The 13,031-nt window shown below is 44.6% G+C and overlaps 1 protein-coding gene across 23 annotated transcripts in view; it reads right to left on the minus strand.

Moving 5' to 3' along the window:
* NRXN3 (neurexin 3) overlaps positions 1-13,031 on the minus strand; it is a 1,624,030-nt gene that overhangs the window by 1,586,578 nt on the left and 24,421 nt on the right. For 3 of the 23 annotated variants that reach the window (XM_033850762.2, XM_019919965.3, XM_033850763.2), the window contains exon 2: positions 942-959. The exons of the other annotated variants lie outside the window; for them this stretch is intronic. In XM_033850762.2, coding sequence (XP_033706653.1) covers positions 942-959 — 18 coding nt within the window. The remainder of the gene's footprint in view (positions 1-941; positions 960-13,031) is intronic. 23 annotated transcript variants of the gene reach the window in all.

Below are 13,031 nucleotides of genomic sequence, written 5' to 3' on the forward strand. Positions count from 1 at the left end.
ACTCCAATATAATATAAACAGTTTAAACAAACAAAATGTACTTAACAATACCTATCCTGTATTGATGCTGTAAGAATTAAATGCTAAAAAGACTAAATAAGAAAATATATGTGAAAATACCTTAGAAATATGATACCCCCTTCTTATTTGGTAGGGTTACTCTTAACCCAAAGTTCTAGACAGTTTAGAATGGTTTCCAACCATTCTGTATCACCTGACACTTCTTATCTATAAATGGTTATTCCTCTCATATGCATCTATGTGTATGTGTGTACACATATATGTGTCTATACACACACATTGCTTACAGTCAGGACCCTGGATGAGTATCTATTTGTCTATTGACAAAAACCATTCCTCTTTCTTTTTCTTTTCTTTCTTTCTTTCTTTCTAACAGTGAACATGTATTAGTTATTATAAGCATTAGAAAAAAAATATGGCTAATTCCACTGTGGAAAAGTAAAGTCATTTCTTAGAATATAAAGAAAGAAACCTTCTTTTACCCACATCATATTTTCCATGCTAAGTATATCATATCTTCAACTTTCAACCACATGAAGCTATAGAAGATAAGCAGATTTATGAAGACAAGGCAAAAATGCTTATTAAATTGGAGAATACATATCCTAAGAAAATCTCTTAAAAATAGTTTCAAAAATTGCACAATTTCCACTTCTTTTATTCACCCAGAAATATTAATCAGAAGAAAGTAATTGTATAAGCATGGGAACCACATTCCTTTGATTTTAATATGGTTCTTCAAAGCCAATTCAAATCCTTCAATTCAAGGCATTTCTTATAAACCTAAATCAATGAAAATGCAATGTACTTAGATTCTTGTTCTGTTTAGAGTCCCCAGGAAAAGGTCTCCCTCAGAGGCAAACCATGCAGTCTGGCAGAGGGGAAATTTCCACAGCAGCTGTGCAAACACAAAGACTCACCTGGACCTTGACTGACATCTGTGGCAGCATTTTCAAAGGGAGGGAAAGGGAGAGGAGAGAAAGAGGGAGAAAAGGGAAGAAGAGTGTTAGCAGCACACACACACAATACACTGTGTCCTTGCATGGCTACCAAGTTCATGCAAGACTCCACATACGCTCAGACTCTGAGCAGTTAGTTCTACTGTCACCCAAAAACCACCCATGCAAGCCGAGGGGCCAAGCTCCCTTTTCACTGTGCATGTAGCAAGAGAGGTGAGCTTCACATCTGTCCGGAAAGACATCATCCTGGAATCAGATAGGGCTCCAAAGTGCTAAGCAGACTGGAATCCTGCAAGAATATTGGTTAAAATATTCTGGTTGATTTCTGCAATCCAACACCCAAGCAAATCCTCCTCCCCTCCAGTTACAGAACACTGGACATGAAGCCAAGCAAGGTTTCCCCACAGAGAGAAAAGATAATAATAAACCATTCCCTTGAGGAGCAAAGGAAAAGGCATAAGAATTAAGAGCAAATTGCAGCGTTATTCACTTCATAAGACTGGAGGACACAAGATCACAAAACATTTATAATTCCCTCCCTCCCCAGTATTCCCAGTGACCATCCTTCATCACAGACAGCAGTGTGTGTGCATGAGATTGTGTGTGAGTAGATCACTTGCCACACAAATTGAAATTCTGCCTCTCCTAATTTTTCTCCTTGCGTTTCACACCATCATTAATGACAGAAATTGCCATTTGAAATCTCTTCTGACAACTACAAATAAACATCCAGCCTTGGGAAGGTTAATATTTGAATTAAACCAATGAACTTTCAAAAAGTGAAGAACGGTCCACTCTCATCATCTCCATGAATACAATCTCCTCCTCCTCCCCTCAAATGTAAAATAGAATTATGCTGGGGAAGCCCAACCAAGAGCAGCCCAAAGCATTGTTAAAATCCCTAGACCTGACCTGGTAGGATATACTACAGCTTAGGAAAAGGAATGGGGTTACTTCACGAAACCACTGGCCATCCAGGCCATCCTGGGTGACTCCCTTAGAATCACTGAATGGTGGGTCTGGGACATCCGTAGACATTATCTAGTTCAATTCTTTTTTGCTAAGATGGAGGATGAAAAAAGGTTGAGAGACTTGTCCAAGGTCACACAGCTAGTTCAGGGAAGGGATCCTAGAAAAGACCCTGGATCTCTTGAATCCCACCCAATTCAATGTTCATTCAACTGAAACCCAGGTCCCTCCAGGGCATATGGGACCGGAATTCAGTTTGCAAGCTTAAGTGAGCACTGAAGCCGTGAGGAAGTGGTGAGAGCCTCCCAGTTACCCTATGTGCTTCTAATCTACAGCAAACAGATTTGCAGAGCTCCAGCGAGTTCCTCAGGGCTCTTGCCCCAACAGAATCCAGGCGCTGACTTAACCTGCAGCAACAGCCAGGCATTTCTCCAGCCCACACCCTGCATTCCCTGGAAGCTGTATTTGCTCAATGAGACTTACAGAGAGCTCTGAATCATTCCTCAGCCACACCCACTTCCAGGTTTTCTGGTGAGTTGTTAGATTTAGGGGTGGAGTAGCAGCATGGAGGAAGAAAAGAGGCCAAACAGAAGAGGTGGAAAGGCAAAACACGCTGCGAAAATAACAAAGCAGAGCCATTAACCGTGACTGATGGACTGCCTAGAACAGTGGTCGTAAAAATACCCCTTCATTATTATGCAGGGTATCAAACTATTTACACATGGTGGAGTTCAGTGGTGAAAGTGTCAACACTGTTGTTCATAGAAACGCACTCTTCGTGGGCACCAAGACCCAAGGGAGACAGGACACCTTGGAACCCCAAAGTTCTTCTGACACTAAGTTGGGCACTGTATTTACAATCCTCAATTATGGAGACAGTCCAGGTTCAAATTCTGACCTGCTTGATGACCTTGAGTTAATCAGTGAATTTGATTGTTTCCTTCAGCTATAAGATGGGAAGATAACACAGCTTCCCTCGTGATAGTGTTATGATAATTAAATGAGATTAAATACTTGTAAATCACTTAACTCAATACAAGGCAAACACTGCATAAACGTTAGCTGCGCTGATTGTTACCATTTTGAATTACCTCGGACAGAATTATCCAAATATGTTGACCAGATGGCTCCCTGAAAACACCAAGAGACCACAGGAAATTTTTTTTTAATTTATTTATTTATTTTTGGCTGCGTTGGGTCTTCGTTGCTGCATGCGGGCTTTCTCTAGTCGCGGCGAGTGGGGGCTACTCTTCGTTGCGGTGCGCGGGCTTCTCATTGCGGTGGATTCCCTTGTTGCGGAGCACGGGCTCTAGGCTCGCGGGCTCAGTAGTTGTGGCTCACGGGCTCTAGTGCACAGGCTCAGTAGTTGTGGCGCACGGGCTTAGTTGCTCCGCGGCATGTGGGATCTTCCCGGACCAGGGATCGAACCTGTGTCCCCTGCATTGGCAGGTGGATTCCTAACCACTGCACCACCAGGGAAGCCTGACAACAGGAATTAAGTTGTATTTCGTTTGGTGATTTGGATTCAACTTTTCTGCTTGTGAACGAAGACGTTGCTCCAGCCCTCCCCTCCTTCTGGGTCTCTTTCCTGTAAGGTCGGATCTTAACAAACGGCACCGAGAAACAGAGGAAAGCTTCAAGTGAGCTTTATTAGGGAGCGCTCCCGGGCGAGGTTCACCGGTCCGAGAGAAAGGGGCCAGAGAAGTCGCACCCGGGTGAGGGTTGGGCAAGATTTTATAGGGGAAGAAGGGAAAGGGGTGTGGTGAATCTGGGAGGGCGCAGGGTATTCCTTATTTGGTGGTCTTTTCGGGTATCCTGGGGGACCCTTAGTCCCGCCCCTCGAAAGGCGGGAAGGCTGGGCTGGTTTCAAAGTCCCCAGGTCAGTTCCTGGAACTGGGTGGTCCGGAATGTCTCCAGGGCAGTTTCTGGAACTGGGTGGTCCGGAGAATTTCGTTCTGATGCAACCTGTGAATCTGATTGTGTTCCCCTGCCTCGGGCCAGTTGGCCTTACATTTCCTCCCTCCCACTCCTCAGTGAGAATTGGGGTAAAGGGGAGTTCAAAAATTCTAGGTGAGCAGAAGTAGGGGGCAAAACAAATTCCATTCTTATTTCTTTTGTTTTCCCTCCTGAAGCCTTAATACAGCCCAGTTCTAGTCCTGCATATAAAAAATACAGTATCTCCTCTTGCCAAAGAGGGGCAACAGACCACGAAAAACCCTCTTTAGCTGAGGGGTCAGTGTCCAAGCTCAGTTCCTGATTGTGGCGCCAAGCCAGAGGCAGTTCTGAGCATTCACGTCCAACCTGAGGAAAAGAAACACAGTATCACCTGGCACCTGTTCCAAGAAGCAGTGAGTGACCTGAATCTCTGCACTCAATTCTGACCAACAGAATGAAATGGCAAAGGCTGGGGTGTGGCAGTAGGAGAGCGGAATAGGGGGAGATCGGAAGCTCCACAGTACCCATCTGGTATATTGTGCGCCCAGCATCGTTTCCCCTTCTTTTTGTATCAAGTCCCAGTTGTCTTCTGGGGAATCTCTTTTCCCACCCTTAATCCCTGTGGTTTGGTAAAGATGACCCCCACCCTCACCCTGGCTCCAAGGGTACATATGTCCTGCAGGCCAAGTCATAGGGATTAACGCAGAGAAAGGGGGCTCCACAGCTGGATTACTGGCACTCAGGCTCTGGCTCTTCAGGCTGCATGGACTTTGTGCCAGTCACCTGAGTTTTCTGTGCTTCAGTCTCCTTATCTGTAAAATGGGTGTGTTAATAGTTCCTACCTCCTAGGGTTGTTAGGAGGCGCTCAGAACAGTGCCTAGCATCTAGAAAGCCCTCAGTTAATGTTAGCTGGTAATTTTATTACCTTCATATATGGGAGGGCAAGGGTATTTTTTAGAAAAGCAACCTTTCTTGTGGTTACACAGCAAGGAAGTCTGACTTAGGATGCAGCTGGGGGTTTCTAACTCCATGCCTTGCTGCCTCCCCACTTCCAAGGTGGTCATCCCCAGAGCACTTCAGGCTGTCATTGCTGCTGGTACACAGCCTGGAGTCTGTGTATGAGGCAACAACACTGGGCCCTAGGACGGATCAGAGGAGATATATATATATATGTGTGTGTGTGTGTGTATCAATTTTTTGATAGATAAAAAGTGGGCGCAAATTGCCAACGAAAAGGCAGTTGCCAACCAGATGAGATTGATCCAGGGGAGCTGGCATCCTCTCCTGTGCCAACACTTCCTCAGCCCCCTCCTGCTGTTTTATTTTCTCACACTGCTAGGCCTGTAGTTTTCCAGAGCGCCACTGCATTTAAATCTATATTCTATTTTCTCTCCTAGAAAATAGGTCAGACCCAAGGCAGAGTTCACCAGGTGGGGTCCCAGAAGGTTTGGCTGCACCTCGCCTCCAGGAGCCTGGCTGTGCAGCCTGCCCCATGCTCCCCAAAGCTCCTCCAGGGACGTGGGGTGGGTGTTTGGAGGTATAAAAGTAGCAAGTGGGGGAATCTTGGACTTCTGCCTCTTGAAATGATCTAGCCCAAGTGAGAGGTGAGGTGGGAGGGCTCCCCGGGTTGAGCCATATTCTGCAACAGCAGCAGATGGAGGGTCCTTTCGTTCCCCCACCTGGTTAGAAGAACCGCATCTCCCCAAATTGCAGGAAATTGTTTCCCTTTAACTTTAAAATAACCACGCTGAGCATACTCACTTGTGGCTGAAATTATTGTTGAATACGCAGTAAGCGTCCGTGGGGCACTGAGTAGAGGTGGGACTGCCCTAATTTACTTCTTCCCTGGTTGTGATGCCAAAGAGAGTGGGTGAAGGGTGGCAGTGGCTTTCAAATCCTTTTCCTCTCTTGTGGCTTTCCCATCCCTGGTTTGAGCATGGCACTCCTAACAGAGGTGGCCCCAGCCTGGATCAGAACTCCTTTTCATCAGGGTCCCACCCCCAACAATGTCTCAAGCACCTGCCATCCACCGAGGTCAGTGTGAGTGCCAGAGCTTGGAAGACAGGAGAGGGAAGGTGCCAGTTTATATGGGCCGGTCCTCAGCCCTCCTGTCAAACAGCAGAAGGAACTAACATGAATGGAGCAGGTCCTGCCTAGAGCCTGTGCATTTGCTATTCCGCTGCCTGCCAGAACAGTCTTTGTCAGACAGATGTAAGACTGGTCCTCACTTTCTTCAGGTATCCATTCAAATGTTCCTTCTTAGAAAGATTTTTCTCTAACCAGCTTCTCTAAAATGGGGACCCTCCTCTACCATTGACCCAGCTTTTCCTTTCTTTATGGCACTAATCACTATCTGACATTATAGGATGGGTCTGTTTTTATTGTTTAAATCCCCCTTGGAATATAAGCTTCTTGAGAGCAGTACTGCCTGTTTCATTCACTGCTTGTATCCCCAGTGTTTAAGGAGGAGCTGGCCTACAAGATGTGCTCAGCAATATGCAATGAATAGTGACTAGATCATCTCAATTGATACAACTCACTGATATAGATGTTATTGGTGTCTCCATTTACACATGAGAAAATTGAGGCTCAGAGAAGTTAAGGTCTGTGCCTATGGACAGAAAGGCAGAGCTGGGATTGGACTCTGGGTCTGTCTTAATGCCCTTACTCGATTATGAACCCTGTTTTCTTCAGCGTTGGCCTCATTATCAGGTGAGTTGTCTCCATATAGTAACAAAGATGGAATCTGGCAGCTCTAGAGAAAAGAGAGCAGCCTATTTCTTGGTAATTCCAGTAAATTCCCTGGGAAGGCTCTCATTGGTTTGGCTTAGGTCACATGTCTGTTCCAGAGCCAATTACTGTGTCCATCATCACATACCAGAGGATGAATTGGGGGATAAAATGGGGTAATGCCTCTACGTCCCTGGCGCAAATCAATACTAATCATAAAAAAGCTCACATTTATTGAGGATCCTCTGTGTGCTGGGCACTGTCCTCAGTGCTTAATATACATCTTCTCATTTAATTCTCACCACAACCCTAACAGGTAGGAACATTATTCATCCCATTTTACAGATAATGAAATTAAGACCCAGTGAAGCAGCTCTGTCATTACTAACACATCTTATACTCAGAGTAGCACATCAGATAAGGGTCAACCTATACTTCTGAATAAAAGAGTAAACCAGGATAGGTACCATCTGACCCATCAAGCTATAAATTAGGGATACGAATACTGGGCATCTCATAGGAGTGAGAAAAAGGCATAGCCCAGGCAGAAGGAGGCGGCCAAATGCAGTGTGACCGTAAGTCTGGACAACTGGAGTTCCTGCCTGGGCTGTACACTTTAGAGGAGCCTGCTCTGGCCCTCCTGAAGCCACATCCCACCACATGAACTGAGCAGTCCACAGGGCCAGCTGGATTTTCCCACCCAGCACCAGCAACACCTGCCACTAACCCCGAGGACACTCAGGTACTCAGGTACTCTGAATTCCTTGCCCAAACTGCCCCAAATCCATGTGGGCCTCTTCCCTGTGTCCCTTCTCCCCAAAGCAGACCGACCCACTGATGTGTGTACTCTTGTGTCAAGAAATGGCCAAGGGGAAGCTATTTGCAGGAGCTGTTGACTTCTACAAGCTGGGGCACCCACAGAAATGTGCACAAGGATATCTGTGGTGCTGCAACTGGAGAGAAGGGAGGCTGACCCCTAGCCTCCATGTGTATTCTTATCCCAGGCGCACAAACATCGGGCAGGTTTTCAACTCAGGATTACACCTGACTTAACATTAGGAGAAAAAAACTTAAAAAGGCAAAGACTGCATCTCCCCAACAGTCTATCCTTTCTTGCCCCTGAAGAAAATGAGCATAAGATTCTTCCCTCTACTTCAGGAACAAATATATAGAAACAGTATTTTTTTTTTTTAGTTGAGAGCTAAAGCAAACTTCCAACAGCAAAGAGGCTGGGTTTCCTGCATTCTGGGGCTTTTTCTGGCTCTCAGTATCTGAGCTCTTCAAACACAGGAAGAGCTGTCTTTCCACAAAAGGCCAGGTGGTGTTAGCTTCATCCCCGACACAGAGCCCATTTATCCGCCTTTGTAGAAGACTGAGCCCTCCCAAGCCCTGGTGCTGTTTGCTTTTGTTCTTTGATGCTAATGACTCCAGATTGCAAGATGGAGCGGAGGGGTAGCTGCTGTGTCAGGTGCCAGGCTGCCTGGGAAGGCAGCGGCGGGGAGAGGGGCAGGATGAAAAACAGGAAGGAACGAGGATGGCACTCCTGTGGGCCAGGTCTCCGCTGCTCCCGAACACTTTAGGGGCTACAACACACTTGTAGTGGCTGTGGCTTGAGGAGCCTGAGCTTGACTGACAGTTGGGAGAAGAGGGAATCTACTTGTTACAGATACAGTCGGAGATCAGTGCAGACAGTGGGCTTTGTTCTTCGTGATTTTTTTTTTTTTAATTCTTTAGAGGTTCTGAGCACAGACGGGGGGTAAAGCAATCTGGGCTTTAAATCCTGTCTTCGCTATTTGTTATTAAAAATATTTTTGTTCAGTTTCTTACTTTACCTTCCTCTTCAGCCCCATGGGAATAATGACAGTGGAGTCAATTCAGCTAGAAGCACCCACGCATCCCTAAAAGTCAATGTGCTATGCAAAATCACGTAGTAGAAACCACAGGGCTTACAGGGAAAATAGGATTGGGGCACAGTACCCCAAAACTTCATCAGTGACACATAATGAAAGATAGGAACCCGTTTTACACGTGTTAATGGTTAAGGAATGCATAAATGATACAGTAAGTATAGCGCTTGAAAAAGACCTGAAGTTGCTTGTGGAAGTGGGAAACTTGCAAGTTGCTTTGAAGTAATGAAAGAAGGGTCATCTGAAGTTGGACAGGAAGTTATAACACCAGATGCTGATGGGTGTGGCTCATAACATGCCTGGTAACTGAAGTAGCTGGCACGTGTTCAGGTGTGTGCGCTTTGTGCATTCCTACACAGTTTGGTTCATCTGGCTGCAGTTTTCTGCCTTCACCTAGAGCTTCTCATGGGCAAAATCATGCACAATCAAAAGCAAAATTATTATGCTCAAATTGTTCCCTAATATATCAATAGCATTGGAACAAATTTGCATTTTCGAAACAAGCATTATAGCAGAACTGACTGTACCTAATTGAAATGACTGCTATGAGGACCAAATGAGATGATTCATACAAAGTGCTTGGTACAACGCCAGGCACAGGGTAAATATTCAATAAACACTTACTGAAACTGTTATTATTAATGTTTCTTCTGGCTTGTTGACACCTCCCTTGTAAACGGAAAGTACCCAGTTGAGCCTTCTATCCAGCCTTGCAAACAAAAGGCATCTCTAGCTAACTGCTAACTCCCCACCTTAGGCCATGAGGCTGGCACCTGCAGTAGGCCCCCGCCTAACGAGACAAGGGTTTTAGAAAAGTCCTCATAGCGGATGGACACTGCTGGAGACAGGCTCCAAGTGCCAACTTCTTAGGTAAAGAAATGGGCGTTGGCCTCCCCAAATGAGCATGACCCACAGGGAGAAAAGTACACACCTGCATCTCAGAGAACACCAGGAAATCAAAGGAGAAACTGACCAACATGAGAGGATGCCCCATCATCTGGCAGGATAAGAAAGGAGTGCATCACAGGAGGGGAAAGAAATCAGTCAATCCTCAAATTAGGAAAACAGCCTAGATGCTGACATTTTCAATCTCCCTGTCTCCTGCAGAGAGCACAGGGGTTAAGAGGCAGGAAGAGCTGAGTGAAAATCCTGGCTCTTCCACACACTATGTATATGAGCTCATGAATGTTAGCTAACCTGAGACTCAACTTCCCCACCTGTAAAATGGGGACAATCTACTTATCTTCCGTTCTGCAAGATGAAAAGAGTTCATGGGGACTGATGTTAGGGTTATAAGGAGCTAATGTATGCAAAAGCACTGAGAGGGTGTCTGGCACTGAGGGAGTGCTAATCAATGCTGGTGAATCATAATTATTACATTTCCTCACCTGAGCGATTTCCATGAGACAGAGTTTTTGCCCTCTTTCTAAGAATTCCTCGCTCTCTGGAAAGACTAACTCCTCAGGGCTTATGCCAATTAGAAGAATGATCTGGAAGAAGCAAGGGTTTCAGTGGAGGTGAGTTCTGCAAATTCTGCAATTCAGTACAAAGGGCCTTGGAAGAGGAGGCTTATGTCTGCTCCTCTGTAGGGGGCGCTGTTGTAGAATGTGGGAAACAGCCCCACGCTTAGAATCAGAAGCCCTGGGGTTTTTGTTTTGTTTTCCTAAAATTTTTATTGTGGTAAAATACACATAACATAAAAGTTACCATCTTAACCGTTTTTAAGTGCACAGTTCAGTGGCATAAAGTACGTTCATAATGTTGTGCAACCATCACCCATTTCCAGAACTCTTTTCATCTTGCAGAACTGAAAGTCTTGTACCTATTAAACAACAGCTATCTATATGTCCTGCATCCAGCCACTGGCAACCACCCTTCCACTTTCTGTCTTTAGCAAGTTAACTACTCTAGGAACCTCACATGAGTGGAACCATAGAGTATTTGTCCTTTTGTCACCAGCTTATTTCCCTTAGCACAGTGTCCTCAAGCTTCATCTATGTTGTGGCATGTGTCAGAATTTCTTTCCTTTTAAAGGCTGAATAATACTCCATTGTTTGTATACTGTAGTTTCCCCCTTATCCATGGGGACTACATTCAAGACCCACCAGGGGACGCTTGAAACTGCAAATAGCACTGAGCACTATATATACTATGTTTTTTCCTATACATATATACTTATGATAAGTTTAATTTATAAATTATCCAGTTGTTTAAGCCTTGCAAACAAAAGGCATCTCTAGCTAACTGCTAACTCCCCACCTTAGGCCATGAGGCTGGTACCTGCATTAGGCCCCCACCTAACAAGACAAGGGTTTTAGAAAAGTCCTCACAGCAGATGGACACTGTAAGAGATTAACAATAATAACTAGTAATAAAATAGAACAATTACATTGTGATAAAGTTATCTGAATGTGATGTCTCTCCTTCTCCCAAAATCTTACTGTACTGTACTCACCCTTCTCGTGATGATGTGAGATGATGAGATGAAGTGAGGTGAATGATGTAGGCATTGTGACGTAGCATTTAGCTACGAATGACCCTCTGGTGATAGGTCAGAAGAAAGATTATCTACTTCGGGTGATCCCGGAGCATTGGTGATGTCAATGGTTGGACGTCAGGATCAGATGATGTTGATGGTGGGGATCCCGAGTGGGACAGAGCAGGATGGCACAAGATCTCATCATGCTACTCAGAAATGCACACAATTTAAAACTTATGAAATGGTTCATTTCCTGAATTTTCCTTTTTTTTGGACCATGGTTGACTGTGGGCAATTAAAACCATGGAAAACAAAACTGCAGATAAGAGGGGACTACTGTACACCACATTTTGCTTACAGAAGCCCTGGTTTTGAGCCCTGACTTTCCAGCCTACTACCAGCTCTCTGACCTTGGGCAACTCACACAGCCTCTCTAAGCCTCAGCTTTCCCACCCATAACTAGCAGGAATAATGACTCCAATTACATGAACAGGTTGCAGTGAGGCTGAAATGAGCCTGTAAATGTGGAAGCATTTTGTAAACAACAAAGTGCTATGTCATTCCTGTATTCACTCCAGAAATATTAATCGAGTGGCAATTCCTTACTGGTCCCTATGCTAGATCCTGGTATGAAAAACAATAAGTAGAGCCCCTATTCACAATGATATTACAACAGAAATTTTAAAAGAAGAGAAATACAGGGATCACAGTTCATTATAATCCCTGCTATTTACTGAAGGCCTCCTATGTGTCGGGTACCTGCGGCAGTGTCGGACGTATATGACCTCATTTAATCCTGATGTAGACCCACTTAACAGACGAGGAAACCAAGGCTCAGAGAAGTTAATATCCCCAAGTCCCCTTAACTCATAAGTACTAGTGATGATTTGAACTCAGATTTCTCTGAATCCAAAGCCCTTTTCCTTCCCACAGCACCACCCATCCTTCCCCGATTATCTCTTCCTTCTCTGGTCTAACCACCCAAATCTATCACCCTATGTGACATGGGGGCAAATTTCAAGAAATTGGTGTGGAAAACTGATGGAAACTGTTGAGTGTCCACAATATCTTCTGCTGGGCAGGATCTCCAGATCCATATTTCAGAGAAAGAATTATAAATTGGGGCAACATACCCAAAACTGAATTCCATAAAAATACAACACCCAGCAAGATGTGAATAGGAGTTGCTTGCCAAAAAAAAAAAAAGTGTGGTCAAATACATTTAGAAAACAGTGAGGTAAAGCAAGGTAATCAAGTATCTCTATGGCAAGACTTCAGAAAGCCACACCTACACTAAGGTACATTGTGAAGTCCAAGAGGGGATATAGTGTGCAGTTTTCCCAATGTTTTTGGAACATTGGACACTTTTTCTTCCGCAAAACACCTAGTAACATCTCACAGAACACAGTTTGAGAAAGGCTGGCTTTGAGGCTCTCAGAACAGCTGGGAAGCCTTTCAATTTATCACAAGCCTCTGTCCTCACCCTTTTAGTTCTCATAGTGAGACTTTGTATCTGGTTCAGTTTGAAATAGCTAACATTTATCGACCACTTAACTACATGCCAGACACAGACTTAGGTGCTAGAGACTCAAAATAACTTCTGGGGATGCAGTTATAGTAAATCTAATAACCAAGAGAGTGTATAAACATGATAGGGCGGCCATATACAGCCATCTAGTATCACACTTCGCATTAATGGGGCATTTGGGGTTGACAGAGACTGCTTCAAAGTCTTTTGCTGGAGAAATCTTGCAGTGGTCCCCAGAGGATAAACAGCAACAATTAAGTGGAGAGAAATCTTGTAAGAACATTTTACCAAAACAGGCCAGCGGTCAGATTGACATCCCTGAGGGATGGGCTCCCTGCAAGGCATGTAGTGCACCAAAAAGACCATAAGCATTGAGCTTAAATCCCAACTTTGTTATCTATTACGTGACCTTGGATACGTTATTTAAACTTCATCTGTGAGATGGGAATCATTACATCAATTTGAGTTGTCAAGAAGATCAAAAGAGGCAATTGTATATACAA

The sequence above is a fragment of the Tursiops truncatus genome, chromosome 2 (genome assembly GCF_011762595.2).
Source record: "Tursiops truncatus isolate mTurTru1 chromosome 2, mTurTru1.mat.Y, whole genome shotgun sequence".
In the NCBI taxonomy this organism is placed as follows: Eukaryota; Metazoa; Chordata; class Mammalia; order Artiodactyla; family Delphinidae; genus Tursiops; species Tursiops truncatus.